We start from the raw sequence: 27,541 nt of genomic DNA on the forward strand, positions 1-27,541 counted from the left end.
CTTTAAAGGCAAGCATGTCTTTCCCCACCTTGAAACTCAGAGGGCTATGGTGGGGAGCTTGGGCCCCTTGCCCGAACCAAGGGGAGCTGAACCAGGACCCCCAGGCCAGGTCTTTCAGCATGTCTCTGTCTCCCCACGCCCCACAAAATCACACATTTTAGACTCACAGCCACTGCACTGTTGCAGTTTCAAGTGCTCTCATGAAGCAGGTTTTATCTCTTGACGTAAGATGGAGCCCTGGAGGCCCAGAGAGGCCCAGGGGACTGCAAGGTCACACAGCGAGTGCGCAGGCAAGGTGGGCGGTGCAGGTAGTGGTCACGTGTGATCACTCCCGAAGTCCCAATGTGGACAAGCCTCTCCTAGTTGCAACTTGGAAGACCAGCTGGAAGCGGGGGGGGGGGGGGGGGGGGGGGTTGTAATTAGGGGAAGAAGGCAGGCCCCTAGGTCTGGGCCTTAAAGCATGAGCCCAAGTTTGGTCAAGGAGAGTCCGCCATTCCTAACAACTTGGTTCTTTCTCCCTACCTCGGTTCTAGCTATTCTCCCTTCTTAGGCCTACCAAAATCTTCCTTATTTTCCAAGGCCAGCTTAAATGTCTCCCCTGAAACTTTTGAGCCCCGCCCCCTCATTCATTTTTTCCTGCCTGAGCCTGAGGAGAGATGTCTTCTCCTCCCAAACCCGGAGCTCTCTGAAGGCTGGACGCTCCCCAACTGCCCCACAGGGCAGGGCAGGGCAGGGCAGGGCAGGGCAGGGTTTAGTGAATCAAAGGCACTGAAGCTACCGCCGGCTTGCACTCCGAAAGCAATGGGTCTCCTGGGAGTGTTCCACCCTCATTTTAGATGCTTCTAGTTCCCGCCCCGTCCCCACTCAGTTGAAGGGGACCGAGAGGAGTCAACATCCTAAGTCTGAGAAGACCCTGGGTGTTCAGATCACCACCCCAGGGAGCATCCCCCCACCCCATCCTGGGCAGGGGTCTGTCTCCTCAAGGGAAGACAGATGATCTCATTGAATGTCCGTATCCGCCCCTCGCTGCAGTTCCAGGGAATTACCCAGGGTGGGGGGGGGGCGCTGAACACTGCTGGGGGTACAGAGATGCTTTTGATTTAAGAAACTCCCAGAGGACAAGCAGAAAACGCCCACAGCATGACTCCTTTTGCCTCTCTAAAGAGCAACAACCCCTTGGCAATGGCCGCCCTACACCCAGTCCCGCGCCCTCCGTCCCGAAGCTCACCCGCCCGAGCCCCGACGCAAACAAGCCGCAAAACAGCCAGGCCGGGAGGGCGCGGCGCCTTTAAGAGGCGGCGAGCGACGCTGCCCCCTGGCGGCCGGCGCTGCGGCGCTTCCTCCGCCCCGGCGGGGTCCAGCGGGCCGGCCGGCCGGGTCAGCGCAGCAGCGGCGGCGGCGGCGGCGGCGGGTTCGGCGGGTGCGCGCGCTGCGCGCGGGGACGAGAACGAGGAGACGGCGGCGGCGGCGGCGGGTGAGGAAGGCGGGTCGGGGCAGGTTGGGGGGGGCGCGGGCGGCCGCGTGCGCCCCGCCGGGGTCCGAGCGCGCCGGTAAGGGCACGCGCCCGGCTCACGGCGGCCGACGGCGCCGCCCGGGGATCGGAGTCTGGGCCCGCGGGCGCGGGCGGGAGGGGGGGGAGGAGGAGCCTTAAGGGGCGCGGGGGGTGGGGGTGGGGGTGGGGGTGGGGGTGGGGGTGGGGGGTGGGGGTGGGGGGCCGGGCCTGCGCCGCCGCGGCCGCCGGGGGGCGTGCGGCGCGGCCCCTGGGCTCCCAGGCCCGCTGCGGCCCCGGCCCGGCGCTGGCGATCTGGCGCGCCGGCGAGCCCCGCGGGCGGCGGGGGCGTGGGCGGCGGCGGCAGCCAGTGGCACGCCGCGCTGAGCGCCGCTCCCTCCGCCCGGGCGCCCGCCCCGGCCCGCCCCTCCCGGCAGGACTGCGCGCCCCGAGCCCCGTTCCGCGTCCCCGCCGCCGGAGGAGGTGCCCGCACGCTCGCGGCGCGCGCCGGGCCGCCACACTCGGCCTGTGGGCGATTTCCTCCGGACCCGAGCTCCCCGCCCGAGGAGGAAGATGCAGACCTTTCTGAAAGGGAAGAGAGTTGGCTACTGGCTGAGCGAGAAGAAAATCAAAAAGCTGAATTTCCAGGCCTTCGCCGAGCTGTGCAGGTAAGGAGGGACGGGGCCCCGGCGCCCGGGGATCCCCCCCCCGCGCCCCGGCCCGAGCCCGGTGCAACCCCAGAGGCTGCTTTGGGAGGCTGGAGCGTTCGGGAAGGAGCGGTGCGCGGGGACCTTGAGCTCGAGCGGCCAGGTGGTTGTGGTGGCCGCCGGCTGTGCTCGAGGGGAGCGGCGGCCGGGATGGGCGGTGTGGCACGGACCGGGGCTCTCAGGTGTACTGTGACCCCCGGTGGGGAAGCCCCCAGCTGCCCAGAGCGCGTTGGGGGCGCTGCTAAAGGTGGCAGAGGGACCTGGGAAGTCGGGGAGTCCACGCTGTCTGCCTGTGGCTGGAGGTTACTTTTGGACTGGAATGTTTTTCTTCCTTCGTTCCCTTCGTGGAGAAGGGCACCGCTGTTTGTGTGTTTGCGGACCACCTACTGTGTGCCCCGCGTGTGCAGCCCTTGAAGCTGTCATTGCATGTCACCGGGTTAAACCTGTGTGCGGCGAGTAGCAATACTTGGCATGTATGTGGTGATTTGCTGTCTCATTAGAGCCTCGCACCAGCCTTGAGAATTGACCCGGGTGGTGATTCTGGGCCACGTGTCTGAGAAGGGGGAGCGATCTGCAGAGACGTGGGGTCCCCCCTCCCCCCGCCTGGGGTCCCCCCTCCCCCCGCCTGGGGTCCCACAGCTAGGGAGTGGCTGGTGCAGAGGAGGTGGGATAAATATATGTGGTGTAGAATGGCTTTCCTCTGCCTGACGCCCCCCCCCCCCCAGTACCTCCCCCCCTCCATGCTGGTGCTCAATGGTGGAGATTCACGGTGTTTTAATAAGATCACATTCCTAGTCTATTACGGAAGTATCCAGTCTTGGGTCAGGTATACCTCACCTTGCTCTAGGACTGTGCCTTTACCTCTGGGAAGCTGTTAGGTGAATCCTGTTCTTACGGAAAGCCTAAGAGAATCTGGCTCCCCAAGCCTTTTGCAAAGTCTAGGTGGAATCCTTTTGTTTTGCAGTGTCTCCGCTTGGTAGATTGGATTCTTGAAATTGTGTTCTACTTGCACTTTTGTCGCTGTTGGGTCCCCAGACATGTTGCAGAATCGAACAGTTGGGTTTCCTTATCTCCTAGTGCGGAGCAAGTGGTGGGTCTGAGCTGGTCACCTGCCAGCCTGTGGCACCCCCGTGCCCCTTGTGCCTATCCCGAGGGCCTGTTGCTCTGCCCTGGGTGGACCCTCCAGGCGTCTTGTCTCTGCAGCCAGAGGGGCAAACCTTCTATCAAACAGCCTTCTGCATCCTTTGGCCTGGGGATGGAGTTTGGCTGCCATTTCTCAGGCTGGCTTCCTCAGGAGAAAGCAAGCTTTTTCTTCATGGTCGGTAGGGCATGCCAAGCAGCCCGGGAATTCAGAAGGAGATCGGGAAATCAGGAGGAACTCACAGGCTAGAACTTTGAAAATGGGTCCGAGGACTTCAGAACCTTAAAAAAGGATGCTTGAACGTGGCACTGCAAGATACACACACACACACACACACACACACACAAGGGTGCTTGAACGTGGCACTGCAAGATACACACACACACACACACACACACACACACTGATGGAAAAAGTGCTCTAGACACAGGAGACATGTGGAGAAGCCCCTTTGACATATCTTTGAAGCCCCATGCTGGTGTGAGGTCCTCAAGTCCTCCTGCAGTCATCTGAGTCCTGGGAAATCCCACTTAACACCTTGCACCCTTCTCTACTGAGGTCTGTCTGTATTTGTGTCATCCTGTGTCTGCAGCTAAAGCATGAGGCTTGTCATCTGGCTGGTATGTTTTGCTCGTTAATTAGGAGCCTCTTGCAAAACAGTTCCAGCTCAGACTCGGGGCTGGGTCCTGCTGCCGGATTTGCAGATTGCCTCTCCCTCCACATGGACTCCCCTTGCCTTTAAGAGGGGCGGGAGGGGCGTTCACGGCAAGCCCTGAAATCAACCATTGTGGGGGAAATCAGGCATGGAGGGTTAATTTCTCGGAAAAGGTTGTTGCCCTCGGTCTGGATACCTACTTCTGGCCAGAACATTGGCCTCAAAGAGAAGACAGAAAGCATCTGGGCCATTCTAGAACCTCAGGAAGCCCCACTTGTGTTTTCATTAGAGAAGCTCTAGATATTTTGTTGCTTAAGCTTAAGGAAAAGAAAACACCAAGAAAGAGTTTTTCTTCTTTTATTACTTTCAGGGCAGCGCCCCCTGGTGGCCTCATTTCTAGACTGGGTGCAGAAAGCTCCCTTGACAGGATGGCCAGGGCCCTTTGCTGTTCTTGTGTTTGGTAGGAATGCTGGTGTGATTTTTAGTGGCTCAAGAGGTGACATTGTCCTGTTTTCGACATTCACAATCTGGGGATGCAACGCTCCTGTTTTGATGGATGATGAATTGCCCGTGACTTTCTCTGATGAGAAAGTCCAGAAATGTTTGAAAATGATATGAAGCTCTGCTCTGAATGTTTAGGGCAGTGTCAGCGCTAGAAAGGATGGCCTGAATGGACGAGATGAGTTGTTTAGTTGAATGTCAGGCCTTGTAAAAATCTTAGAACAGGAAGGGATGTTGGGGATCATGTCATCCAGCTCCTTTGTTGTGCGGATAGGGAGACAGGCATGAGAGGGGCAGGTTCCATACTTCTGTTACTTTTGTTGAACTTACAGAACGGGCCCAACCTGGTGACCCGGAGACCCCCACAGAAAGCCCTTTCTACTTGGGTATGCGCTTACCTTCACAGGGGTCCAGCTGCTGCCCTGTTGTCCCGGGGACAGTTTTCTTTTTTTTAGTTTTTCTTTTTTGAGATAGAGCAAAAATGAGCAAGAGAGAGAGAGAGCGAGCATGAGCACGAGTGGCGGGGAGGGGCAAAGGGAGAAGCAGGCTCTCCACTTAGCAGGGAGCCCTACGTGGGGCTCGATCCCAGGACCCTGGGATCATGACCCAAGCCGAAGGCAGACACTCAACCAGCTGAGCCACCCAGGCGCCCCCTGGAGACACGATTTCCTTGCACAGCTGAGCCGTGCCCTTAGCAAGTGTGTAATGCCTTGTTCTGTCAGAGGGCATTGCACGTTTTTGGCGGTGGTAGGGGTTTGGCACGTGGGCCTGCCAGGATATATGTCTGGTAGGCATGAGGTGCCACCCTTCACACCCCTGGGGCATCTTGATAGGACGTCCTTCTCTGACTAGTTAATAGATGGGCCTCTGACTCAGCTTGTTTATTTATTTTTTATTTTTTTAAAGATTTATTTATTTGCGAGAGCGAGAATGAGAGAGAGAGAGAGAGCACATGAGGGGGGGAGGGTCAGAGGGAGAAGCAGGCTCCCTGCTGAGCAGGGAGCCCGATGCGGGACTCGATCCCGGGACTCTAGGATCATGACCTGAGCCGAAGGCAGTCGCTTAACCCGCTGAGCCACCCAGGCGCCCCTGACTCAGCTTGTTTAGTGGTACCGTCTGATCCTGTCGTCTCCTCGGTGAGGGGGGACAGGGGTGTGGATGAGGCTCCGGTTGTGTTCCCTTTTTCTCCACCGTCCTCCCTGCCCTTCTGCTAGTACTGGGGCAGCCTCGCAGTTCCCTCACACCCTCTCCTTGTGCCTTTTTCAAGATGCCCAGGAGGGACTTCCCAGAGGAAGCAAAGAAAGCAAGCTGGTGGCTGGAAATGTTGGGGGGGGGTTTAAATTTTTAATTTTTTAAGTTCTCCACAGTGTCTTGTGTGGAAATGCTGGCTGGCCCCCACCCCTCTGTTCCCTCTGTTAGTGTTTTCCGTCTTCCTTCTCCATTTCTTCGGCCTTTCACCCTTTTCTGTCCCGCGGCTGAACCTGTGCTGAGGGAGGTGGTGGAAAGTCACGGGGCTTCCTGAAGCATCTCGGTGGGAGATGTGGGTGGCTCTCTGTCCGTCTTTACTGTTATGGTAGCTGCCTTTGTCATGCGGTCCTTTTGGGCACCTCGTCTCACTTCATGTCCCCAGCAGTCCAGGGAACAGAGGGCTGGGGACACTGAGGCTTGGGGCATGGAAGAGACCCTCACAGCCCGTCAGCTTTCCCGGGCCCAGTCCCGAGGCCTCTTCACTGGAGGACATGGCTTCCTTGTTAAGTCTCTTCTCTGCCCAGGTTAGGCTGGGGTTTCCTAGAGCCTCCAAAAGCAGAAGAACATCCGTGAGGTTCTCGTCGTAGAGAACCTTGGAGGCCAGCAGGACTGACGAGGCCTGCAGGAAAAGTGTTTATGGAGCAATCTCAGACTACGATCTTGTCGTGGACTTTCCCACCAGTTCCCTCAGATGGAACTGGGCCCGGAATCCTGAGTCTCAGGTTTACTGAACACCTTCTGGAGGCTTGGCCTGAGAGGCAAGCAGGTCCGGGGCAGCAGGGCGGAGCCCTGCCCTCGTGGAGCTGGGAGTGTGGTGTTCGCAGTGACCCGGCCTGGGAAGCCTGCCGGGGTGGGCTTGGGTGCCATCAGCCCTCCCCTCTCCTCATCCTACGTTCCTTCCTTTAAAAGGGGGCGTCTCGAAGGTCCCTTTCTGCTGGGATGGCTTAGCATTCTGGGCTGGGAATTCCTACAGGAGATTCTTAGGGAGAGGAAGGAGCCTCTTTTCCAGGATGAAGTGATGCAGGTCTGTGGGTTGGTATTGCTCTCTGTCTTAATGTCTGGGTGAGCCCCATTTTGGGGCGTAGGGGTGGGAGAGGGACTGACTGTGTCCCCTTTGCCCCAGTGTCCCCGAGACTGTCCCTAACTCAGACTTGCAAAGAAACGCTTCTCCCTGCCTCCAAGGGAGAAAGCTGGACTTCCAGCGGGAGAAGCTGTCCATCTGCACAGTGCCGTCTGTTGGTCCCCAGCCTGGCTCCACAACAGACCACCTATGTGACCCTGGGTCCTCTGTGCCTCAGTTTCCTCTAGGCAAAGTGAGGATGTTCACAGTTGCGAAGCTCAGGGTTGAGTGCACGAAAGGAGTCAGGACGCTGGGCGTGTGCGTGCCTGCGCCTCTGTCCACGGTGCTCGCCCCAGCTGGCGCTCCAGTGGCTGGCGGGCCTTGAGTGGGTGAGTGCGCCTCGGCCCACAGGTGCCTCCCCACTCCAGGATCTTTGGCATTTGTAGATCCGGTGTTCTTGGTCTGGGCCGTTTGTGAGGGACCCCGAGCTCCACAATGGGTGCTGCCCGGCCACTCTGCCGGGTGTGGGCTTTGTGGGGATGTCAGGGACGGTCCTGTTCTTTCATACGGGCCCTGGGAGGAGGCAGGGGTCCTGCCCTCGCCTATTTAACACATGAGAACTTGAGAAAATCATCTGTTAACGCGCGATGGGCCTTCCGTTTCTTTTTTAAAGTTTGCAGATTCAAGAGGAGTTTGTGCTGGGTTTCCCGAAAATGCTGAGTCTTCAGGAGTGATTGTGTTCTGATTATTATTAACTTCTATTGTTTCCTTTATCTTTGTGAATGCTTGCTCCACGCAGATGTTAAAAAAATAGCAGAGGACTGCAAGTACGCATTAAAAAGTCCGTTTCCTTTTTTTTTTTTTTTTTAAAGATTTTATTTATTTATTTGACAGAGAGAGACACAGCGAGAGAGGGAACACAAGCAGGGGGAGCGGGAGAGGGAGAAGCAGGCTTCCCGCGGAGCAGGGAGCCCAATTGGGGCTCGATCCCAGGACCCCGGGACCATGACCTGAGCCGAAGGAGACGCTGAATGACTGAGCCACCCGGGCGCCCCGGTCCGTTCCCTTGCCCCCGAGTTCCCGTCCCTCAGGGACCACAGCCCCCCACAGCCTCTCTCTGCGGGTGTGCTGTGCAGACGGGCACACGCATGTTCTGGCCGTGGCTCATTTCACGGAACCCTGCGTCTTAGAGAAATAGCACGTCTCTGCCGTGTCGGGAGGCGGACCCCTGTCAGTTGCCTCGTCTCTTTACTGGCTGAGTGGTCCTGCTCTCCTCAGGACAGACCGCATTTCTTCCCCCGCTGGTTGGCCTCTGCCTCTGGCTGTAGACAGTGGGTCAGCGAGTGCCCTGCCCCGTGGCCTGGGAGTCATGGCTTGATGAGGGAGTGCTGGGTCAAAGGGCAACGGTGGTTTACTTTTTCTGGGGAGTTCTGAAGCCGCTTGCAAAGAGATGGCGCTGCTCAGAAGTGACAGCAAAGGGGAGGGCCTGTGACCCGCACCCTCCCCAGTGCAGCCCCGTGGCTGAGGGTTTTGACCTTGGCCACACGCATGGGTGGGATGGTACTGTAGATTTGCATTTCTCTTTGGACGGTGAGATTGATTCCCGTTGTGGGCTGACTGCATCGGGCAGGCACCGGTGTAGAGCTGGGCTCTCCTGGGCACTGGGCTGGCACCTCCGTTCCTAACCATCAGGCCGTCCTGCCTCCGCTGACCAGGTCTCCTGTGTGGGCTGGCAGGCTTGGGGCGTTCGGTAAAGGCTTAAGTGAAGGGCCTCAAGAATGCAATTCCTGAACAGCTGCAAATAAATAGGGTTTCTGTTCCCACTCGTATTGTGAATTCAGCTGGTAAGCTAGCTTTTTCAAGGAATGTTCTGTTACCTCCTTTTTATTTTATTTTGTTTTTTTTAAGGATTTTTATTTTTATTTAACAGAGATAGAGCGCACAAGTAGGCAGAGCGGCAGGCAGAGGGAGAGGGAGAAGCAGGCTCCCCGCGGAGCAGGGAGCCCGAGGCGGGGCTCGATCCCAGAACCCTGGGATCATGACCTGAGCCGAAGGCTGATGCTTAACCGACTGAGTCACCCAGGCGCCCCTGGTACCTCCTTTTTAAAAAGTAAGATTCATCATCACTCAGGAGCTGCACACCTGCTCCTTCCCCTTCCTGTATGCATTAGGCGTCCCCCAGCCTCCGCCCCTCCACCGGCCCTCAGGGAACTGGCCTGGGCATGTGGGGCCTTGCTTGGGGGAGAATGTGGGATGGACTCCCAATAGGGAGACCCAGGCCTGGCGGGGGGAGGGGGTGGCATCTCCAAGGTCACACGGCGAGATGGTGGTGGGGCTCGCTTGCTCCAAGACCAGTGTGCCCCCCCTTCCCCCAGAGGTACCACCAGTGTGCCTCTTGGAGCAGCCAGGCCATTCCCCGTTCGCCCGCTGCTTTGTCTTGCCTGCTGCAAGCCTCCCTCTGAGAGCGGTTGCCCTGTGGCCCGCGCTTCCCCAACTGGGCCTCAAGGGCTGGTTTCTGTAGGATCGTCATGGGGCCAGGCTGAGGATTGTGACAGCTTCCCGGGACTCTTCGCTCTCCCTCCTCTGCTTTTAGGGCTCAGAGGGTGGATCTGTCACTGCCTGTGGGGATTTGAGAATCGCTCCTATGAGGAAGTCCCTGGCCCACCCTGGGTGGCCAGAAGCTATCCCACCCTGTGGGTCAGCCCCCTGGCAGAGCCTGCTGCTAAGCCATCAGTGCCCCTGGAGGGGGACTCAGGACACACAGTAAGGTGGAGGGCCCTCCCAAAGACAGCTTCTGAGAGGTGCCTGTGATTTCCCTCTCAGAATCTTCAGCCCCTAGTGGGTGTGTTCTCTCTCTCTGGACTTGCGCTCATTGCTCATTGTCTTTGAGAGCCGTTTTATAGAGGTGGGAGGTGGAGACCTGCAGTTGTGTTCACTGCTGAAACCAGGGCTTCCGACAGTGCACATAGTAGGAGCCCAAAAGAGTCTCTCTTAGTGGAGGAAGGAACTGACTGGTGGGTTTTGGAAGCCTTTCCACATCCCTGTGGCTCAGCCAAAAGCCACTGGTGGCTCTGGAGTGTTCTGGGCCCGGAAGGAAACCCTGTGGTGGGGGGAGATGGAGGGGAGTCGAGTCCAGGCCAGGGAGGGGCTCCTGGGCTTCATTCCTTCATTCTTTTTTCCACTTAGTATATCCGGGGCAGGCACCCGGCCAGCCCGGTGCTGCGTGCTGGTCCATGTCCTCAGGCACCCACATGCTTGCTGGGGTTCAGTCAGCACACAGACACACTTAAATGCCGCACAGTGTAGTTAGTGCCAAGAAGCCTGTGAACGGGGGAGAGCCGTGGCAGAGGTGGCTGCAGCCACTTTAGCACCATGTGGTCAGAGGAGGCCTCTCTGCGGAGGTCACGTTTAAACCAAAGAGGCTGAGAGCCGTTTCTTCTGGGAGCGGAACGAGCTACAGGGTGGGTGTTGTCTGCTGCGGAGAAGCCACATGCCCTGGCCTGCCTCTTTTGTAGCGCTGGGCTCCTTGTGGACCGTGGGCAGCTGTTTAGGGAGGGGCTGGCTGGTTTCCACTTCAGACAGGTGGTCAAAGAAGGCAGTAGAGTGTCTTTGGTATCCTTGTTCGCTGGCAGTGTGATGGGGGGCCAGGTGGGTGGCTGGGTCTCCCACCTGAGGCTGCAGCCATGTTCTGGGGGCCCTGGGGGCTGGGGACTGGAGGCTACATGCTCCCTTCTGGTCTGGCCCAGTCTAGCCTTTGTGTTCTGGAAGGATCCCTTGTGAGCCTTGCAGGTGGGGGAGGGTGGGAATCCTACAGCCCTGGTGGGTAGGCCCTAGGCCAGCTGACCTTTGCCCTTTCCCAAATCTCAGGTGAGGCCTCAAGGTGAGGGCTAGGGGTGGGGGAGGGAAGCCACCCTAGCTTGCTCTTTTTAACAGACCTTTACCTTCCTCCAGGCCAGTGTTTGCAAATTGTCCTTTTCCAAAGTGTGTTACTAGGGCCTCACCCCAGAACTGTCAGGCATGTTTAATGCCGAGTTTAACAGGCGAGAAGTGGTCCCTGGGGGACGGGGCCTCTCCAGGAGGGCATCCGGATGTAAAGGTTCCCAGGCCAGTCTGTCCTGGGAGCTCAGGTTGGGCAATCCTCTCTTCTCTTTTCTTGCCTCTGGCTGCTGGCTTGCAGTGGCTTACAGGTGGGTCCTGAGGCTGGGCAGGAGCTCGCTTTTGCACAGGAGACAGTCCTGGGGATGTCACACGGGTCATCAGCCAGGGCTGGGAGTGGGGGCCGTGGCCTAGCCCACGGGGCTCCACTTTGTGATTTCCCCCGCACACCTGTTGGCTTCGCGTCAGAGGTCTTGGAGCCTGAGCCGTGAAGCCGGGACTTGGGGCTTGTCCATGTGGCCCTCCATGCTTCTGGAAGGCTGTGGTGATGGTCCCCCACCCCCATCCCCAAATCGGTGGCTCACGTCAGAGCGGAGCGAGAACCTACCATGGGTCAGGAAATCGGCCCTCCCAGGTGGGTGGTGTGTCTCCGTGTGCCAGATGGGAACGCTGAGGCCCGGGGAGAGGTGACACGACCTGCCTGGTCACCCGGCTGCGAGTGGCAGAGCTGGGATTCACCCTGGCGGCTAGTTGACTCCTGAAACCATGCTGTGTCTCCCCTGCCTGGTGGCCTTCGCCTCCATCTTGAGCGTAGCATCCGGGGATGGTTGGCATTGATAACCATTTCAGAAGCAAATCAGGGTGTTCTTTTCTGAGCATTCTCTGTGGACAGTTACTGGGCCCAGAGAGGTGGTGGGCAGTGGGGAGGGCAGTAAACTTGGAGCGCAAGACTTGCCCAACCAGCTGTAGGTGGCTGGACAAGCCTCCCCGAGCCTCCGCGCCTCTGTCAGGTGGGCCTAATACAGCCACCTCTGGGGCTAGTGAGCATGGCAGGTGCGTCAGGAATGATGGCATTCCCCCTTCTCCCCAGGAGGCCACTGCCCTGGCCCTGCTGCCTGTCCAACCTGGGGCCTTGGGCCTCTGACATATCTCCGGTGGGAGCCCCCAGCCTGGGGCCGACAGGTGGCCTCCCTGCCACCCTTTTCTGGTGTGGGGGTCCTGCAATGTCAGTGACGAGGACACGCCTCCTTCCTCCCTGCTCACTGCTTCCGGAGAGGGCCCGGGGGTGGGGGTAGGTGGGTGCAGAGGGTTTGGCTTTCATTTCTGCCTTCCACCCTATTTCCATGCAGCAGTGGAGGGCTGGGGTGTGGAGGTGAGGAAACATCTGGGCCCCACCGTGGGCTCCTCATGCCGGTTCCTGGGCTGCCTTCCCTCCCCCGGAATGTCTGGGGTGGGCTCAGCCATCTTCTTTTTGAAAAGCACCCCTTTCATTCCTTCAAGCAGCCACCGGACCTGTATTTATTGAGTGCTTGCTGCCTGCTGACCAGTCTTGGGTTGTAGGGACCCATAGAACCGTGAGCCCTGCAGAGTCCCCTCTGGTCCCGGGGACAGCCCCAGACCTTCTAGGGAATGTTTGCTGGGCTGTGCCCCTAAGAGGGGAGGGTGGTACAGGGAGTGTAGGTTGTGTGGGGTTCTCTTCTGTTCTCCCAGGGCTGTGAGGGACCCTTGGAGAGGAGAGAATGAGCATATTGGCATGTGGGACGTGGTGTGTGTGAGTCCCAGGTGCCCATCCTGAAAGGACTGGCTCCTGCCTTCTTTAGGATCCTGGGCATTTTTGTGAGGAATGTTCAGTGCTGTGGGACTGTTGGTTTCTCTCTGGTCTCTTATTTTTTATTTAAAAATTTTTTAAATTTTATTTATTTTTTAAAGTACTCTCTACGCCCAACGTGGGGCTTGAACTCACAACCCCGAGATCAAGAGTCTTAATGCTCTAGCTCTATCTACCACCTGAGCCAGCCAGGCACCCCCCCCCCATTGGTTTCCCTTTGGTTGGAATTTCCCCTTTGCACCTCACCCATCTTTTTTTTTTTTTTTTAAGATTTTATTTATTCGTTTGACACAGAGAGAGCATGAGTAGGAGGGAGGCAGGCAGAGGGAGAGGGAGAAGCAGGCTTCTCACGGGGCAGAGAGCCCAATGTGGGGCTCCATCCCAGGACCCTGGGATCATGACCTGAGCCGAAGGCAGACATTTAACCAACTGAGCCGCCCAGGCGCCCCTGTACCTCACCCGTCTTACAGATGGGCAAATGAAGGCCCAGAAAGAAGATGTAGCCCCACGTTGGAGAGCTAATAGAGGGGCAGCTTGGATTTGAACCTGGCCTCGCTGACACTAAAGTTTATTTTCTTTAATATTTTTTTCTGAAAAGATTTTATTTTATTCTTCAATCTTTTTTTAAAGATTTGTTGCGGGGTCCTTGAAAAGAAAGGGAAGTCTGACCATTCCCTCAGAGGGCCTGTTCCTGCCTCTCTGTGAGCAGGTGTGGGCAGGGCATTGGGGCCCCGGGCGGGAAGGAGTTGTGCTTCCTGAGGAATTTGCCCCCCAGGCCCCTCGGCCCGCACCTTGACTGCTGGGGCGCAGCCAAGCTGGGGGCTGTGCTGAGGGAGGTTCGGGTGCCTGGTTCCTCACTGCGCAGGGGAGGAAGGTCCAGGCTGGAGCCGCTGGGCCTCGTGGAGGCCCGTCTGTAAATCGGGATGTGCCCCTGCGGGGAGGAGGGTGCTTCCGCCCGGCTGCTCCTGGGTTTTGGGAGGCGCTGTTGGGTCCTCTAGAGGCGCACACCGGCCTCTGCCCGAGATCTTCAGTGATGGAGGAGCCGCTCAGCCCCGAAGTACCATCTGCTCTGTTAAGGCTCTCAGTCCATATACCGACACGGAGGCTCAAAGGAGGGGCCTGGGAGCCTTCCTGGGGTTCCTAGCTGGTTGCTCCCAGGGTAGGATTTGAACAGCCGTCTGCATGAAGCCAGGTGTTCGTTGTTGCTTTCGGCAAACGATCCAGAAGATGGGAGGATGGCTTTCCTTCGGTTGATGCTGTTTTCGAGCGGCTCATCCTCAGAGCCCTGGGTCATCGGCTTTTCTCCTTTTCCCTTTCAGTTTCGTTCGGAAGGCCTGCTTGCCCAGCGTCTGGAGACTTAGTGCTGACTCAGTTGATAGCTGCCCAGCTGGGGAGGCTGGCTGTGCTTCCGGGTGACGTCCAGGGACAATGTGTGTTTTGGTTGGTGGTGGGATTTGAACCCTGGTTTGGCCTCTTAACTGGCTGGGCGGCCCCAGGTGCGTTTTGGCCCCACTCTGGGCCTCGATTTCCTCCTTGTTAAGAGTCGGCCTCGTGCCTGTGCACAGGAGGTGCTCAGCGTGCAGACTTCCCCTCCCTTCTCCGGGCCAGAGACCATCTTTGAAGGAAAAGGGGGCCGTCCCTCACTCCCCTCACCTGTAATCAGACCCATCGTGTCTACCTGCAGGGCACAGCAGAGTAAAGGTCCTCTGGTGAGGTACAGAGGTTCAGCATCTTGAGGGAGTAATTTTCCAGAACCTTTGAGCTACAAGGCGTCTTTGCAGATGAGGATTTACGTTACAGCTCAGAGTGCCGGCCTGGCAGGTTGGTGCACGCGGCCGTGTGGCTGGCTGGGCTCGGGCCTCAGCTCCAGAGCCCACACATGCTCCCCTTCCCTCAGCCCGCCTTTGGCCTCCAGGGAGTCATGTGCGAGGGTGAGGCAGGGTCTGTTCTTTCCTGGGCCATCTGGGCCAGCCACCCCTGTGGTCTTTCCCATCTTTCCTCCAGCCTTGCTGGGAGTGCTGAAGGACCAGCTCTTTGGATTCCGGAAGCTCCCCTGGGAAGGGTAGGGGTGTGGATAGGCCTGTCCTTCCTGGAGGCAGCCATATGGGACGTGGGCAGTGCTGTGGGTGCCTCTGTACCAGCAGCAGATGGGGGACTCCCCTGAGAGTGAGACCTGTGCCTGCAAATCTGTCCCCATTGCTGGAGGGTACCCTGGCGTTGCATCATCTCGTCCTCTCCCTCTCTCAATCCCTGTTGACAGTGTCAGGATGACCTTAATGATCTGAGCAGAATGTCGATTGTATGGCTGATGCCTACAAGTCACAGGGATGTATTGGTTCCTCCAGAAACCTCGGTGCCGACCAGGCTCAGTAATGATGGGGCTCTGTAAGTGGGATCTCCAGGCAGAGTTCTGGCTTCAGGGGCTCCGATGATGTCCCAAGACCTGGCCTCTCTCATGCTGGCTCCATTCCCAGGCCGTGTGGCTCCAGGTGAGACCTCACACTGACCTTTATCCCGAGCCAGGCGGTGTGCCGGTTCCTTGCGTGCTCTCTCATGTGATCTGCGCTGCAAGCCCTCACACGCTGTGGGCTTGTAGTACCCCTGTCTGCTGTCAGGGGAAATGGGGGCACAGAGGGGTTGGGTAACTTGCCACAGTTGGGTAACTAGCAGGCGGCAGAGCTGGGATTCAGACCTGGGTACGTTGGCTCCAGGGCCTCCATCCAACTCAGGTGCAGGTCCCAAGGGACCGAGCATTAGTTCTGATTGGCCCTGATTGGTGAGCCTGAGCCAGTCTGTTGTTGGGGCCAGGGAGTGCCCCTTTCCCTACCACATGGTTTGGGTGTGGGCAGGGCGGACCCTGCACAGGAAGTTGGGGACTGCTTGCTGAACAGACTGTGATGGCCGTTGGGCAGTCGGGGGGCGTGGGCAAGGGCACTCCCTGGTTCTGGGTTCCCGGACCTGCTGGGGTGAGGATGGGGACTGCTTTCTGTCAGCCTGAGGGTTCACACATGGTCTCCTGGGCCAGGGCACTGCTCCTGAGGGGAGTGAAGAGCACCCCTACAAGTCAGAGCCAAAGGCTGGGCCCCTGGCTCCGTCTTTCTCTTCAGCTAAACCCGCGGCCAGCTGGACACAAGATTCTGAGGGCCCTGGGCCCAGGGGTCCGACGCTGGGTGTCCTGGAGGAAGGGCTTATGTCATTCTGCCTTGAGGGATGGAGCTCGATGGGACCTTGGGGAAAGGCTGCTGTCCTCCCTGCCCCGTTATGCTGTGCAGAATGTTGGCGTTGGACAGTGTTTTGGGGTGAAACAGTCCCATGTTATGTAAACTATTACCGATGGCCTTGTCCTGTGCACGAGGAAACGTTGAGAAGGTGTCTTTCCTTCCCAGGCCAGGAGCCTGGAGGATATCGCAGCTGTGAACTCTCTGACTGGGGTTGTGGAGCTGGAGGGGAGCTCAGTCCATCCTACGGTGGGGAGCGTGGGTGCAGGGCACTGAGCTGACGTCCTGGCCCTTCTGCCCCTGAGCAGGCCCGGTGGGAGCTGCAGGAGGACCCACTGGTACGAGTTCCACCTGGAAAGGGGAGGAAGTGAATGGTGAGTGCCGGCACCCAGGCTTGCACACCTCAGGGCCCCCGGTCCTGAGGGCCCCTGGCAAAAGGGCTAGACTGGAGGCTGGGAGAAAGGCTCAGGGTGGTGGGGCCCAGTTAGGGCTTGAGGTCCCTCATGGTTCTTTTCTGGAACCAGTGAGGAAGTGGGGACTGTTGAGAACCAGGGGCTGCCCAGCCCAGAGCTGTTGCCCTGTTCCAGAATTCTCAGAGGCCAGTGGTTCTTTTTATTGGCCTCCCAAGCCGAATAGTTAGAGGCAGTACTGGGGGAAAGCAGTGGAAGGGAGGGTGATCCTGGGCACTCCGCTTTGCCGTGGACAGCAAGCAGGGCTGGCCTGATCTTTGCTAGCCCCCCAGGAGCTTCTTGGGATTGTGCGGGGGTGGCTGGAACCTGGGTCAGGGAGCTGAGGTCTGGTTCTGCTATTTCGTTGTGGGCCCTTCATTGGACTCCTTATGTGAGGGCCCCTCTCTCAGAGCCCTGGGAAATGAATTTGTGACCCCCTGCTTTCGCTTCAGCTGGGGAGACTGCCGTTTGGACCTGAGCTGTCATGCTGGACAACGGAGAACCGCAGGGAAGTTCTTTGGGTCTGTTACGGGAGGCCTCGAGGAGGGGTCATTTCAGTTTATCAGCTGATAAAAACAGAGCCCTTGAAACCAAGTTCAAGAAGTTTGCTGACTTGTCGGCATGAAATGGCAGAATTTCTCTTGGGTAGATTCATATCTGATTTGTGAACGCTAAAAAAGCCTTTCCTTAAAACCTGACATACACAATCAAAAGTGAAATCCTGGTTATTCTCTTTACTTTTGACCCTGATCCCTGGAGGCAGCCATGTTCTGGCCTCCTGGGCGTGTGCTGGGTCTGACACGCCAATGTGTACGCGCATGTGCGTGCACACACATGCACACGCATGTGCACACAGGCACGTGCCCACACCCAGCCCTCCACTTCCGTTTCCACACCAGCGATAGCCCATTACTTAGGCTTCTCCTGCCTTTAACTTTGTTTTTCATTTGCTACAGCGCGGAGATGAGTCTGTCCCCACACCACACCTGCTCTGCCGCAGGGCCCCTCAGCAGCCTCTCTTTGGGGTTCTGGGCTTGCCCCCAGGGCTTGCAGTTTACCGTCTTCCTTATCTTAGGCCACTCGGGCTGCTGTAACAAATACTGCAGACCAGGTAGCCTGAACAACAGGCGTTTATTCCTCATGGTTCCGGAGGCTGGCAGTCCAGTTCTGGGGAGAGTTTTCTTCCTAGTTATCGGCGCCTGCCTTCTCCCTGTATCTGCACATGGAGGGGAGAGACGCGGAGTGCCCTCATCTGAGGGCACTCACCCCATTGTGGGGCTCTGCCCTTCTAGGCTCCTCTGAGCCCGGTCTTCTCCTGATACCATCATATTAGGGGTTGGGGCTGCCGTACGAATTTAGGGGGGGCACAGATGTTTCGTCTATAGCATCTCTCCTGCTGGGGGTTGTATGACACCAGCTGCCGCCTGTCTGAGGCCGGGAGGGGCCTCAGCCTGGTTTGGCCCCTCTACCTCCTACCCCTCCTATATGTGGCCCCAGTGTGGGTGCTGCTTGGGGAGGGAGGTGACGGGTACGCTATCACTAGCTGGCTTCTGAACCCGGTCCCCGCGCCCGGGGTTATGACTGACTTTGGGCCGGTGAGGGACCTCCCTTTCCTCATCTGTAAAATGGGAACATCATGCAATTGTGGGGCAGATCGGGGGATCAGAGAGAGAATGGCTGAATTGGTGGTGGTGGTTTCTAGCACATAGTAGGGGCTCCGATTGTAATTTATCCTCTTCCCCATATCATTTTTTTTAATCTTTTCTGTCTCAAGATGAATTTGAGAGAGCTGAGTGTCATTTCTTTTTTCTTTTTTTTTTTTTAAGATTTTATTTATTCATTTGCGAGAGAGACAGAGAGAGAACAAACAGGGGGAGAGGCAGAGGCAGAGGGAGAAGCAGATTCCCTGCTGAGCAAGGAGCCCGATACGGGACTCGATCCCAGGACCCTGGGATCATGACCTGAGCCGAAGGCAGACGCTTAACCATCTGAGCCACCCAGGCGCCCCTGAGTGTCGTTTCTGATCTCAGAACTGGTCAAAGGAAGGGGCTGCTGGTGTGATCCCTTAAATTTGAAGGACAGATCTTGGTTGATAGTCCCCAGCCTTTCACTCTTCCCTGCCTTCTGGCCAGCTGGGGGCGGGGGGCTGGGGCCCCTTGAGGGCAGCTGAGGGGCCTCTCCGTAGCTTCCTCAGCTGCCTCCTGTGCTTTCCAGCGGAGTCCACCCACCTTCCCAGCCCCACATGCTTCTGGGAGGGCCTCCTATCAGCCAGTGTCTCCTTCATGTGGAGTCCCAGCTGAAGGAAGTGAAAGGATGTATGTCATCCTTTCCCCTGAAATTTGTTGTCCTCTGTGAAGGCAATTTAACATTATGAGAACAGAATTTGAAGAGACAAATGGTCCCTCCACCCCCCCATCCTATGTCTTTCCTGCTTTGTGGTTTTTTTTTTTTTTTTTTTTGGTAAAGATTTTATTTATTTATTTGACGGAGAGACACAGCGAGAGACGGAGCACAAGCAGGGGGAGTGGGAGAGGGAGAAGCAGGCTTCCCGCGGAGCAGGGAGCCCGACGTGGGGCTCGATCCCAGGACCCTGGGATCATGACCTGAGCCGAAGGCAGATGCCTAATGACTGAGCCCCCGGGCGCCCCCCGCTTTTGTTCTGTATGTAACAGTCACAGACTTGGAATCATTGTGTACGCAGCGTTGTGTTTCTGCATTCTGCACATAGCACTGTAGTGTAAACTGATTCTTTGTTTCTACACAGCCTTCAAGAATGATTTTCCTAAAATGTACTTTCTAGGAGCTTTTATTATGAAAATTTCCAACATATACAAAAGAAAGAATAAAGAAGTGAACACCCCCCTCCATCTCAGTACTGTTAACCATTATTTTATTATTATTATTTTTTAAAGATTTTATTTATCTGAGAGAGAGAATGAGAGAGCACATGAGAGGAGGGAGGGTCGGAGGGAGAAGCAGACTCCCTGCTGAGCAGGGAGCCCGAAGCGGGACTTGATCCTGGGACTCCAGGATCATGACCTGAGCCAAAGGCAGTCACTTAACCCACTGAGCCACCCAGGCGCCCAGAGCCTGATTGTTTTTCATTAGGTTGGAGTAGTTCTTTCTATTGGACATCCGTGTGGTAATGCAGTGAGAGCTGTAATCTTGTTATCAAATATTTAGATTATTTCCACTTTCCTTGCTGGTATAATAATGCTGTCTTGGACATCTTTGTGAATATATTTTCAAAAAGATTTATTTATTTTATTTTATTTATTTATTTATTTTTTAAAGATTTTATTTATTTGAGAGAGAGAGAATGAGAGATAGAGAGCACGAGAGGGAAGAGGGTCAGAGGGAGAAGCAGACTCCCCGCTGAGCAGGGAGCCCGATGCAGGACTCGATCCCGGGACTCCAGGATCATGACCTGAGCCGAAGGCAGTCGCTTAACCAACTGACCCACCCAGGTGCCCAAAGATTTATTTATTTTAGAGAGAGCGAGCGTGCGAGCAAGCAGTGGGGAGGGGCAGAGGGAGAGGGAGAGAGAATCCCAAGCACGCTCTGTGCTAGGTGCGTAGCCTGATGCTAGCTCAGTCTCATGACCCTGAAATCACAACCTGAGCCAAAACCAATAGTCGGTCACTTAATGGACTGAGCCACCCAGGCACCCCCATCTTTGTGATGTAAATGTCTTCCTTCCTTTTCCGATCCATTATGTGTAAGGGGGAGTTGGATCAGTTACCGTTGAGTTACAAACCATCTGAAGGTAGTGGCTTTGAGCAATACCCTTTGGTTTGGCTCACCCATGGGTGGGCGGGCAGTTCAGGTTAGGCTCCCTCATGGGTCTGATGGCCATGCCGTTAGCTGCGGGTCGGCCAGGGTCTCCACTTCTGGGGAGTGGCCCGTGGTTGCCCAGGGCAGTGGGGATGACCGTGCCACGGGTGTTCTTTCTCCTGCACACTGCCTCGCTGTGTTCTGGTCCAGGAGGCAGGGTTCCAAAACAGTGGGCATGTCCCAGGCCTCTGGAGGCCGGATCTTTCTACCGCATTTGTTGGCCAAAACAAGGCACAGAGCCAGCCCAGACTCAAGGAGTGAAAATGAACTTGACCTCTTTTTTTTTTTTTTTTTTTTTAAGTAATAAATGGAGGGGCTCCTGGGTGGCTCAGATGGTTAAGTGTCTGCCTTCGGCTCAGGTCATGATCTCCAGGTCCTGGGATTGAGCCCCATGTTGGGCTCCCTGATTGGCGGGGAGTCTGCTTCTCCCTCTGCCTCTGCCCCTGCTTGTGTTCTCTCTGTCTGTCTTTCTCTCTCAAATAAATAAATACATCTTTAAAAAGGTAATAAATGGAATTCATTGAAGGAAATACAGAGTCCTTCACCTAAATCACCTGTTTCTTGAGGACAGGGCTGCTTCTCCTTTCTTGGAGGTCACTGATACCTTTGAGATTCAGATGAAAGCTGTAGAACCTATTCCTAGGAAAATACCTGTAATGATACACACCACAATATAAAGAATGCCGCAGATTTTCTGAAGTAAAGGTTCTAGGGATCTCAGATAAAATTTTCTTGTTTGATGCTTGTGGTATAGATTTTCGGGAAAGACAATATACAAGCCTTCTTCAGAACGGGATTTCTTACAAGGTAGCCCACTAAAGAATTCTGTGGTCATGTAAGTTTGGGGAGCAATGCATCCTGTGAGATTCAAAACACATTTTATCTTTGTTTACCTTGGCGGGGTGCGTTTGATCTATTAGCATCTCAGAAAAGACTTTTTTTTTTTAAGATTTTATTTATTTATTTGACAGAGAGAGACAGGGAGAGCAGGAACACAAGCAGGGGGAGTAGGAGAGGGAGGAGCAGGCTTCCTGCGGAGCAGGGAGCCCGACGTGGGGCTCGATCCCAGAACCCCGGAATCATGACCCGAGCTGAAGGCAGACACTTAACGACTGAGCCACCCAGGCGCCCCAGTAAATGTCACCTCTTGATTGGAGCAGTGAGGTCATTGCAAAGGGCACCGACACGGAGCAGGGTCAAGAATTGGGAATATTTCTGCACATAAGAGTGTGTGATCTGGCCCTGTGCACTCGCCAGGCACCCCACAGACCCCTCCTTCTTTGGTCCCTGCCAGGTGCTCTGAGGGTGCTGTGCTGGGCATGGAGAGGGTGGAAAAGCTAAGGTCCACCTCGGGAGACCCCAGGGTGCTCATTCCTGCACAGACTCCCTAAGGGATGAATGCCCATCCATTGTTCAGAAAACATTTCTGAGTACCCCACTCTGTGCCCAGCTCCAGCCAGATGCTCTCTGGCCTGGTCCTCCAGGAACTTGGTATCCACTTAAGGAGAGGAGGCTCATGTGAGTGACTGATGGGGGCAGAGCAGGGTGGGGGGAGCCAGCAGGTGTGATCGCAATGTGTGGGGTGGTGAGTTTTGGTCCCCGTTTGTAGCCTGGTGTTACCTCTGTGGCAACCCCCCTCGCTGAACTTCATTTTCTTTAGCTGGAAAAAGAGAAAGTTAGAACAGAGGAGCCCCTAGATCCTAGACTGTTCGAACTGGGAGAGCCCTTGGGGTGTTCAGTGGGGAAACTAGTGTGAATCTGGGCATCACTCCCTCCTGAGCTGGTGGGTGCTGTAGCACTTCTCGATTGCTTCCAGGCCCAGTTTTCTGTTGTTGGTCTGCTTCTGTGTGTTTCCACCAGGACACCTCCTGCATCCCCCCCCCCCAGTAGGGTGTGTGTTCACAGACATCTGTTAACATCCCTCCATGCCATGCCAGCCTGCATGAGGGACCTGTGGTGGCCAGGATGGACACATCCTTGCAGCTTTAGTCTTTGGGGAGAAAAGGGGTGGGGAGGGCCTGTGACAAACATGTCCGCCGGTAAGTTAAAGGGGGTAATTTTAGCAGGGATGTGAAGAGCATGGGTGACTGTCCTCAGGGTGGTCACAGAAGGCCTTTCCAAAGGAGGCACTTGGGGCTGTGGCCTGACTGGTTAGAAAGCAGGTATCTGAAAGTCTGGGCCAGAACCTCTCAGGTAGTGGGGGAACAGCAAGTGCAAAGGCCCTGGGGTGCTTTTGAGCAAGGGCTTTCGTGTGTTTGTGGAACAGCAGGGAGGAGGGTGCAGCTGGAGATGTGAGGGAGGGAGCAATAGAGAGGCAGGCAGGGGCCAGACTCTTCAGGGCTTTTCCAGGCCATGGTGTGTAAAGTTTTACGTGACGGGGGAGGGCAAAGGCTCCCATCAAATGATTGCACAAAACTGGCAATGAACATGGATGATCCTTTAAAGAGCTTTGGGCTGCGTTCACTAGCGATGGGGTAGATGGCCAGAGTTCCATGCTCAGGTGCACAGGCTGTGTGTATGAAGTGTTAAATGTCAAATGCAAAGCAGCGCTCCCCCCGTCCCTGGGGCTGTGCTCAGCCCTCAGATGGGTGACAGCCAGGCTGTCTCCCCTCTAGCTGCTGGCCAGGGTGCCCAGGCTGGTCATGGAAGGACGGACCTTGCTCTTGTCACCGTCCAGCTCTGTGGTTTGGGGCCAGTTACTGAGATTCTCCGTGCCTCAGTTTCTACATCTGTAGGATACACACGCCCCTAACCTTCACAGTTGGTGTGTCAGTTGAAATAATGAGTGTAAAGCCCTGTAGCTCGCTGTCTGCCACGTGTATTTATTTATAAATATTGGAAACAGCCGCTGTAGCTCCTTGTGAATCGGTGGGCGGGTGGTATTATTGTTGTGGTGGTAGGCGTTACTCAGGGGGTGCCGTGGGTCTAGGTGCTAGAACACAGACACCCCCACGCCCTGGGAGCTCAGCTGGGTGGGCGGCACTGGCATAAGGAAGCCTTGAAGCTTTGCTCAAGGAATGGTGGAGGGGGCAGCTTTCTCTGTCTGGAAAGACTGAGGAGGGCTTCACGTGGGGGGTGACCCACCCAGCGTCTTTGAGGGTTAGGAGGAGCTCCCTGGGCAGACGTGTGTGGGTTTAAAGTTCAGGTAGTGAGCCGGTGCTGCGAAGGTGTAACACTGTGAGGCTGGGGGTCCTCAAACAGGGACTGTGGGCATGTCAGGCTGGGAGGCAGATGGGGGCTGAGGGGGCCCTGGAAGCCTGGGTTGAGAGCATCTAGAAAGCAGCAAGATGGGGCGTTGGGGAAGGAGCATCTGCTGATTTGCCCCTGTGACCGTGGCAGGTCTTGTCCACTCTGTGAGGGGCAGGCGTGGACTGCACCCATGCCTAGTAGTTAGGAGCCTGGAGCCCAGAGGTGGCCCCCTGGCTTGGAACCCGGCTGCCCCACTGGGAGGTCACTGCAGTCTGTAGGCCTGGTGGGGGATGATGACAGGCCCCACATCACTCGGCTGCTTTCGGGGGACGGGAGGTCCGTGAATAGCACTTGGCACAAGGCAAGCAGTTGATGATAAAATGGTGGCTTTTAAACCTGCTCCTTGAGGCTGAGTCTGGCTGACAGCCTTCTGTTGACTTAGCCGTGGGGGTGGTGTGCGGGGGTGGGGGGATGTCCCCTCTGAGCCTCCTCTGAGCTGTGGGGACAGATGAGTTTCCAGAACAGACTGGCAGAGACACAGCCCTGCTTCTTGTTGACTTTCTCATTCTCAAGTGGCCCACCGAGCAGCTACCTTCCTGTGTCTCCCTCGACCCCCTGCCCTGGCGGTCTCTTCCCACCACGGGACCTTTCCTGGCCGGGAGGAGGCAGGAGGAGACCCCCATATCCTCAGGTGTGCTCCTCCTGGCATTGAACGGATGAGGAGACCAGAGGCTGAACAGCCTCTGCTGGGTCCCTCAGGTAGAAGCGCTGGGGTGACCGCCCGGGCCCTCCCTCCTGGGGTCAGTGCAGGACGCCGCAAGGAGCGACCAGGAGCCAGGAGAAGTTCAGTATGTCTGGAGCTCGGCATGGGGATGAGGCCTGAGTCAAGGCCAGGCAGTGCAGGGTGCTGGAAGCCATCACTGTGTGCCTGGGCCCTGTCTCGAAGGCTGTGGGGGCCAGAGCAGGTGTGTGGGCAGCATGGGCCCAGGCCGGTGTGGAGCACCGCCGAGGACAGATGAGAGAGGACGAGGCCGGGGCTGTGGGCTGCGGGCGGGAGCCTGCTGTGGTTGACCGGGCAGCGGGGAGGGACCGGGCTGCTGGCCAGCCGTGAGGACTCGCTAGGACCTTGCTCCTCAGGCTGTGGTCCAGGGCGGGTGGCCTTGGCGTGGAGGGAGCTTGTGAGAACTGCAGAATCTCCACCCACCCAGACCCACTGCTCAGGACCAGCATTCCAGCAGGGACCCCAGGGTGCGTGTGCATTTGCACATTCACGTCTAAGAAGCCTTGGTTTATTTATTTATTTATTTATTTTTATTTTTTATTTTTTATTTTTTATTTTTTCAAAGATTATTTATTTATTTGACAGAGAGAGACAGTGAGAGAGGGAACACAAGCAGGGGGAGTGGGAGAGGGAGAAGCAGGCTTCCCGCCGAGCAGGGAGCCTGATGCGGGGCTTGATCCCAGGCTGGGACCATGACCTGAGCTGAAGGCAGACGCTTAATGACTGAGCCACCCAGGTGCCCCTAAGAAGCCCTGGTTTAGAAAACCTGCTGCCCCCTGGGTGCGGGCCTGGGAGAAGGAAGGAGGGGTGAGGCTCACGCCTGCCTGTGTGGGGAAGTGGGCTTGCGGATGGAAGTGCAGGTTAGGCGGTGGGCTGGAGGAGGTCAGGTAGGATTTGGGATGTTCAGTGCACTTGGGTTCCTCACTGGGATGAGGGGCCCCATCACGACCACCCAGGGTAGTGTGGGGACCACAGAGGGGTCACTGAGGAGGGCTGCAAGGGCTGGGCTCTGCAGGGCGGCCCCTGGCACCCAGCTCTGTCCTCATGGCTCTGGAACGGGGAGGCCCCTCCTCGGTGAAGCTTCTCTGCAATGTGGCGTGGGCACCCCCACAGAGTTGGGTGTTTATCTGCCTACCGAGTCAGGAAATGGGCTTTGAGTTCATATGTGCGTGACTGTGGATCATGGAAGAGAACAAAGTCCTGCTTTAAGGAGTGGTCATTCTCGGGGTGGGGGGGGCAGATGGTGCAGAGTTGCACAGGCCAGGGCTGGGTGAGGAGTGCGAGGGTCGCTGTGAGGACCAAACAAAGCACCTGCCAGGAAGGCTAGCTGGGGGGGCCCTGGGTGGGGCGCAATCGGTTAAGCAGCAACTTTTGGTTTCGACTCAGGTCCTGATCTTGGGGTCGTGGGATCGAGCCCCACGTTGGGCTCCATGCTCAGCACAGAATCAGCTTCGTTAAGACTCTCTCCTTCTGGGTGCCTGGGTGGCTCAGTTGGTTGGGCTTCCGACTCTTGCTTTTGGCTCGGGTTGTGATCTCAGAGTCCTGGGGTTGGACCCCACGTTGGGCCCTGTGCTCAGTGCAGCGTCTGCTTGAGATTTTCTCCGCCCCTCCTGCTTGGGTGCGCGTGCTCTCTCTCTCTCTCAAATGAATAAATAAATCTTAAAAAGAAAAAAGAAAGGCTGACTGGGTGTCCGCCCGGCTCTGGTGAGATGTTCCTTTGGGGGACGTAGTTAACACGAGGGGGGCGGGTCTTGGGAGGCAGGTGTCCTTGGCACGAGGAGTGGCTGACTTAGTGCCTGGGGCTTGGGAGTTTAGCCGAAGCAGGGTGAGCGTGCCCTTCCAGCCTTCCTCCTAGATTCCTGGCTCCCTGCCCCTCTGGAGTCTGCTGGTGCTGCGGCTCAGCGGGGCCCAGGCCAGTGAGCGCTCGCTCTCTTCTGCTGGAGGTTGGCTGTAATGGGATGGAAATTTGGCTGGTCCGGTTGGCATGGGCCAGGACCATAGCATGCCCAGCTTGGGCTGGGTCACCCCATGGGCTCTGCCATCAGCTGTGCCTAGGTCAGAGCTGCCAGAGGCCCAGCTTTGTGGGGTCGGGTGGGGTGGAGATTGTGTGTGTGGGGGGGGCGTGGGGGGGAGGAGTTTGACTCTGCCTCTTGCGGGCATCTGAATCAAGGGTCTAGTTACAGTTGTCAGCGAGATGTTTTGGGGTGACTGACCTTGGTTATGGTGCTCCAGGGGCTTTCAAAGCGATGAGGCTGGGTGGTTGAGGGAGACTGTGCACGTGGAGGGAAGTGTTATTTTATTAGTTCTGAGAGGACGTAGATGTGTTGAAATGGATAGCGCGGTCACCTGATTCCAATCCAAAGGCAAGAAAGGACTTACGCTGGAAAGGATGTCCTAGCTGTGCCCCTTACCCCCTGGCTGCCCCCCAGAACTCCTTTTTTTTGATCCTTCTAGGATATTCTAGCACATGCAGACAAGCACGTCTGCATGCATATACCCATGTTTCCGTAGATGCATCTGTGCGTGCACACATGCATATTTATTTATTTGAAAGTTTTGGGTTTTTGGACTGACCGCGTGTCTAGGCACATCCCCATGCTTGTTCACAGAGGACTGTAGCTCAGGGCTCCTAAGCTGGGGGCTGTTTGCATATTGGTGCTGGATCCTTCTGTCTTGTTAGGGGCTGTCCTGGCCATTGTAGGATATTCAGCAGCACCCTGGCCTCCACCCTCAGGGTGCCATTCCTCCCCCAGTTGTGACAACCAGCAGTGTCTCCAGGCATTGCCGGATGTCCCCTAGGGGCAGTCACTTTCAGGGCTCGGGTCTGGCTCCCAGTCTGGCTTTGTTGCTCCCCGGGCATGGGTTTGGCCTGCTTTAGTCGCCGCTCACCGTTCTCACACACCGACCAGCCCTGGTGGCCGTGTGCTCGTGGGCGCTCAGGGTGGCCGGTTCTCTGCCTCCCAGAAAGGAGGCCCGGATGGAACACCATGGCTCTCCCGTGCCCTTGTTGGAGACCCTGAACCTGTCCAAACTTCCCCAAACCTTGATTTTCTCATCTTTGGAATGGGGCTGTGATAGCCCTTTCTCTTCTTGGGTGCTGGTGTGGATTGGGGACGCTGGTGAGTGGTGCCCCCCATCCGCTAGTGCTGGGCTCGTCCACGAGTGCCTGGTGACAGTTGACCTCCTCCTGACTTTCCCACGACCCCAAGTCCCTCTCAGTCCTGGCCTTGGTTCCGTTGTGTGTAAAATGGGGGACCCTTTGCAGTGGAGGCCCCCGAGTTATTGGGGGCACCCCCTGGTGGGAGAGGGGAGAAATGGAGGCCAGAGTCTGTGGCTTTCCAAGCTTCTGGTCCACATGCACAAAACTGTCCGTGCTCTTCCAAGGGTTAAATGGGAGGAGGAGGCGAACGGTTGTGGTGACTGGCGGCCCACTGTGTGCCAGGTGTCCTTCACTCCTCATGTCATAAGTTACCACCGTCCCACCCAGTTACAGATGGGGAAACTAAGGCACAGAGTGCCACGGTTGGCCATAGCAAGTGAAGCTGTCCTGGTTATGATTAATGGG

The 27,541-nt window shown here is 56.7% G+C and overlaps 1 protein-coding gene across 1 annotated transcript in view; it reads left to right on the forward strand.

Annotated features, from left to right (window-relative positions):
- Positions 1-1,926: 1,926 nt before the first annotated feature.
- The window catches only part of ITPK1 (inositol-tetrakisphosphate 1-kinase), a 168,675-nt gene continuing 143,060 nt past the window's right edge, over positions 1,927-27,541 (forward strand). Inside the window, exon 1 of the mRNA XM_027570780.2 lies at positions 1,927-2,157. Within this exon, the coding sequence (XP_027426581.1) occupies positions 2,063-2,157 (95 nt within the window). The 5' untranslated portion in view covers positions 1,927-2,062. The remainder of the gene's footprint in view (positions 2,158-27,541) is intronic.

Source organism: Zalophus californianus, chromosome 6 (genome assembly GCF_009762305.2).
Source record: "Zalophus californianus isolate mZalCal1 chromosome 6, mZalCal1.pri.v2, whole genome shotgun sequence".
NCBI lineage: Eukaryota > Metazoa > Chordata > Mammalia > Carnivora > Otariidae > Zalophus > Zalophus californianus.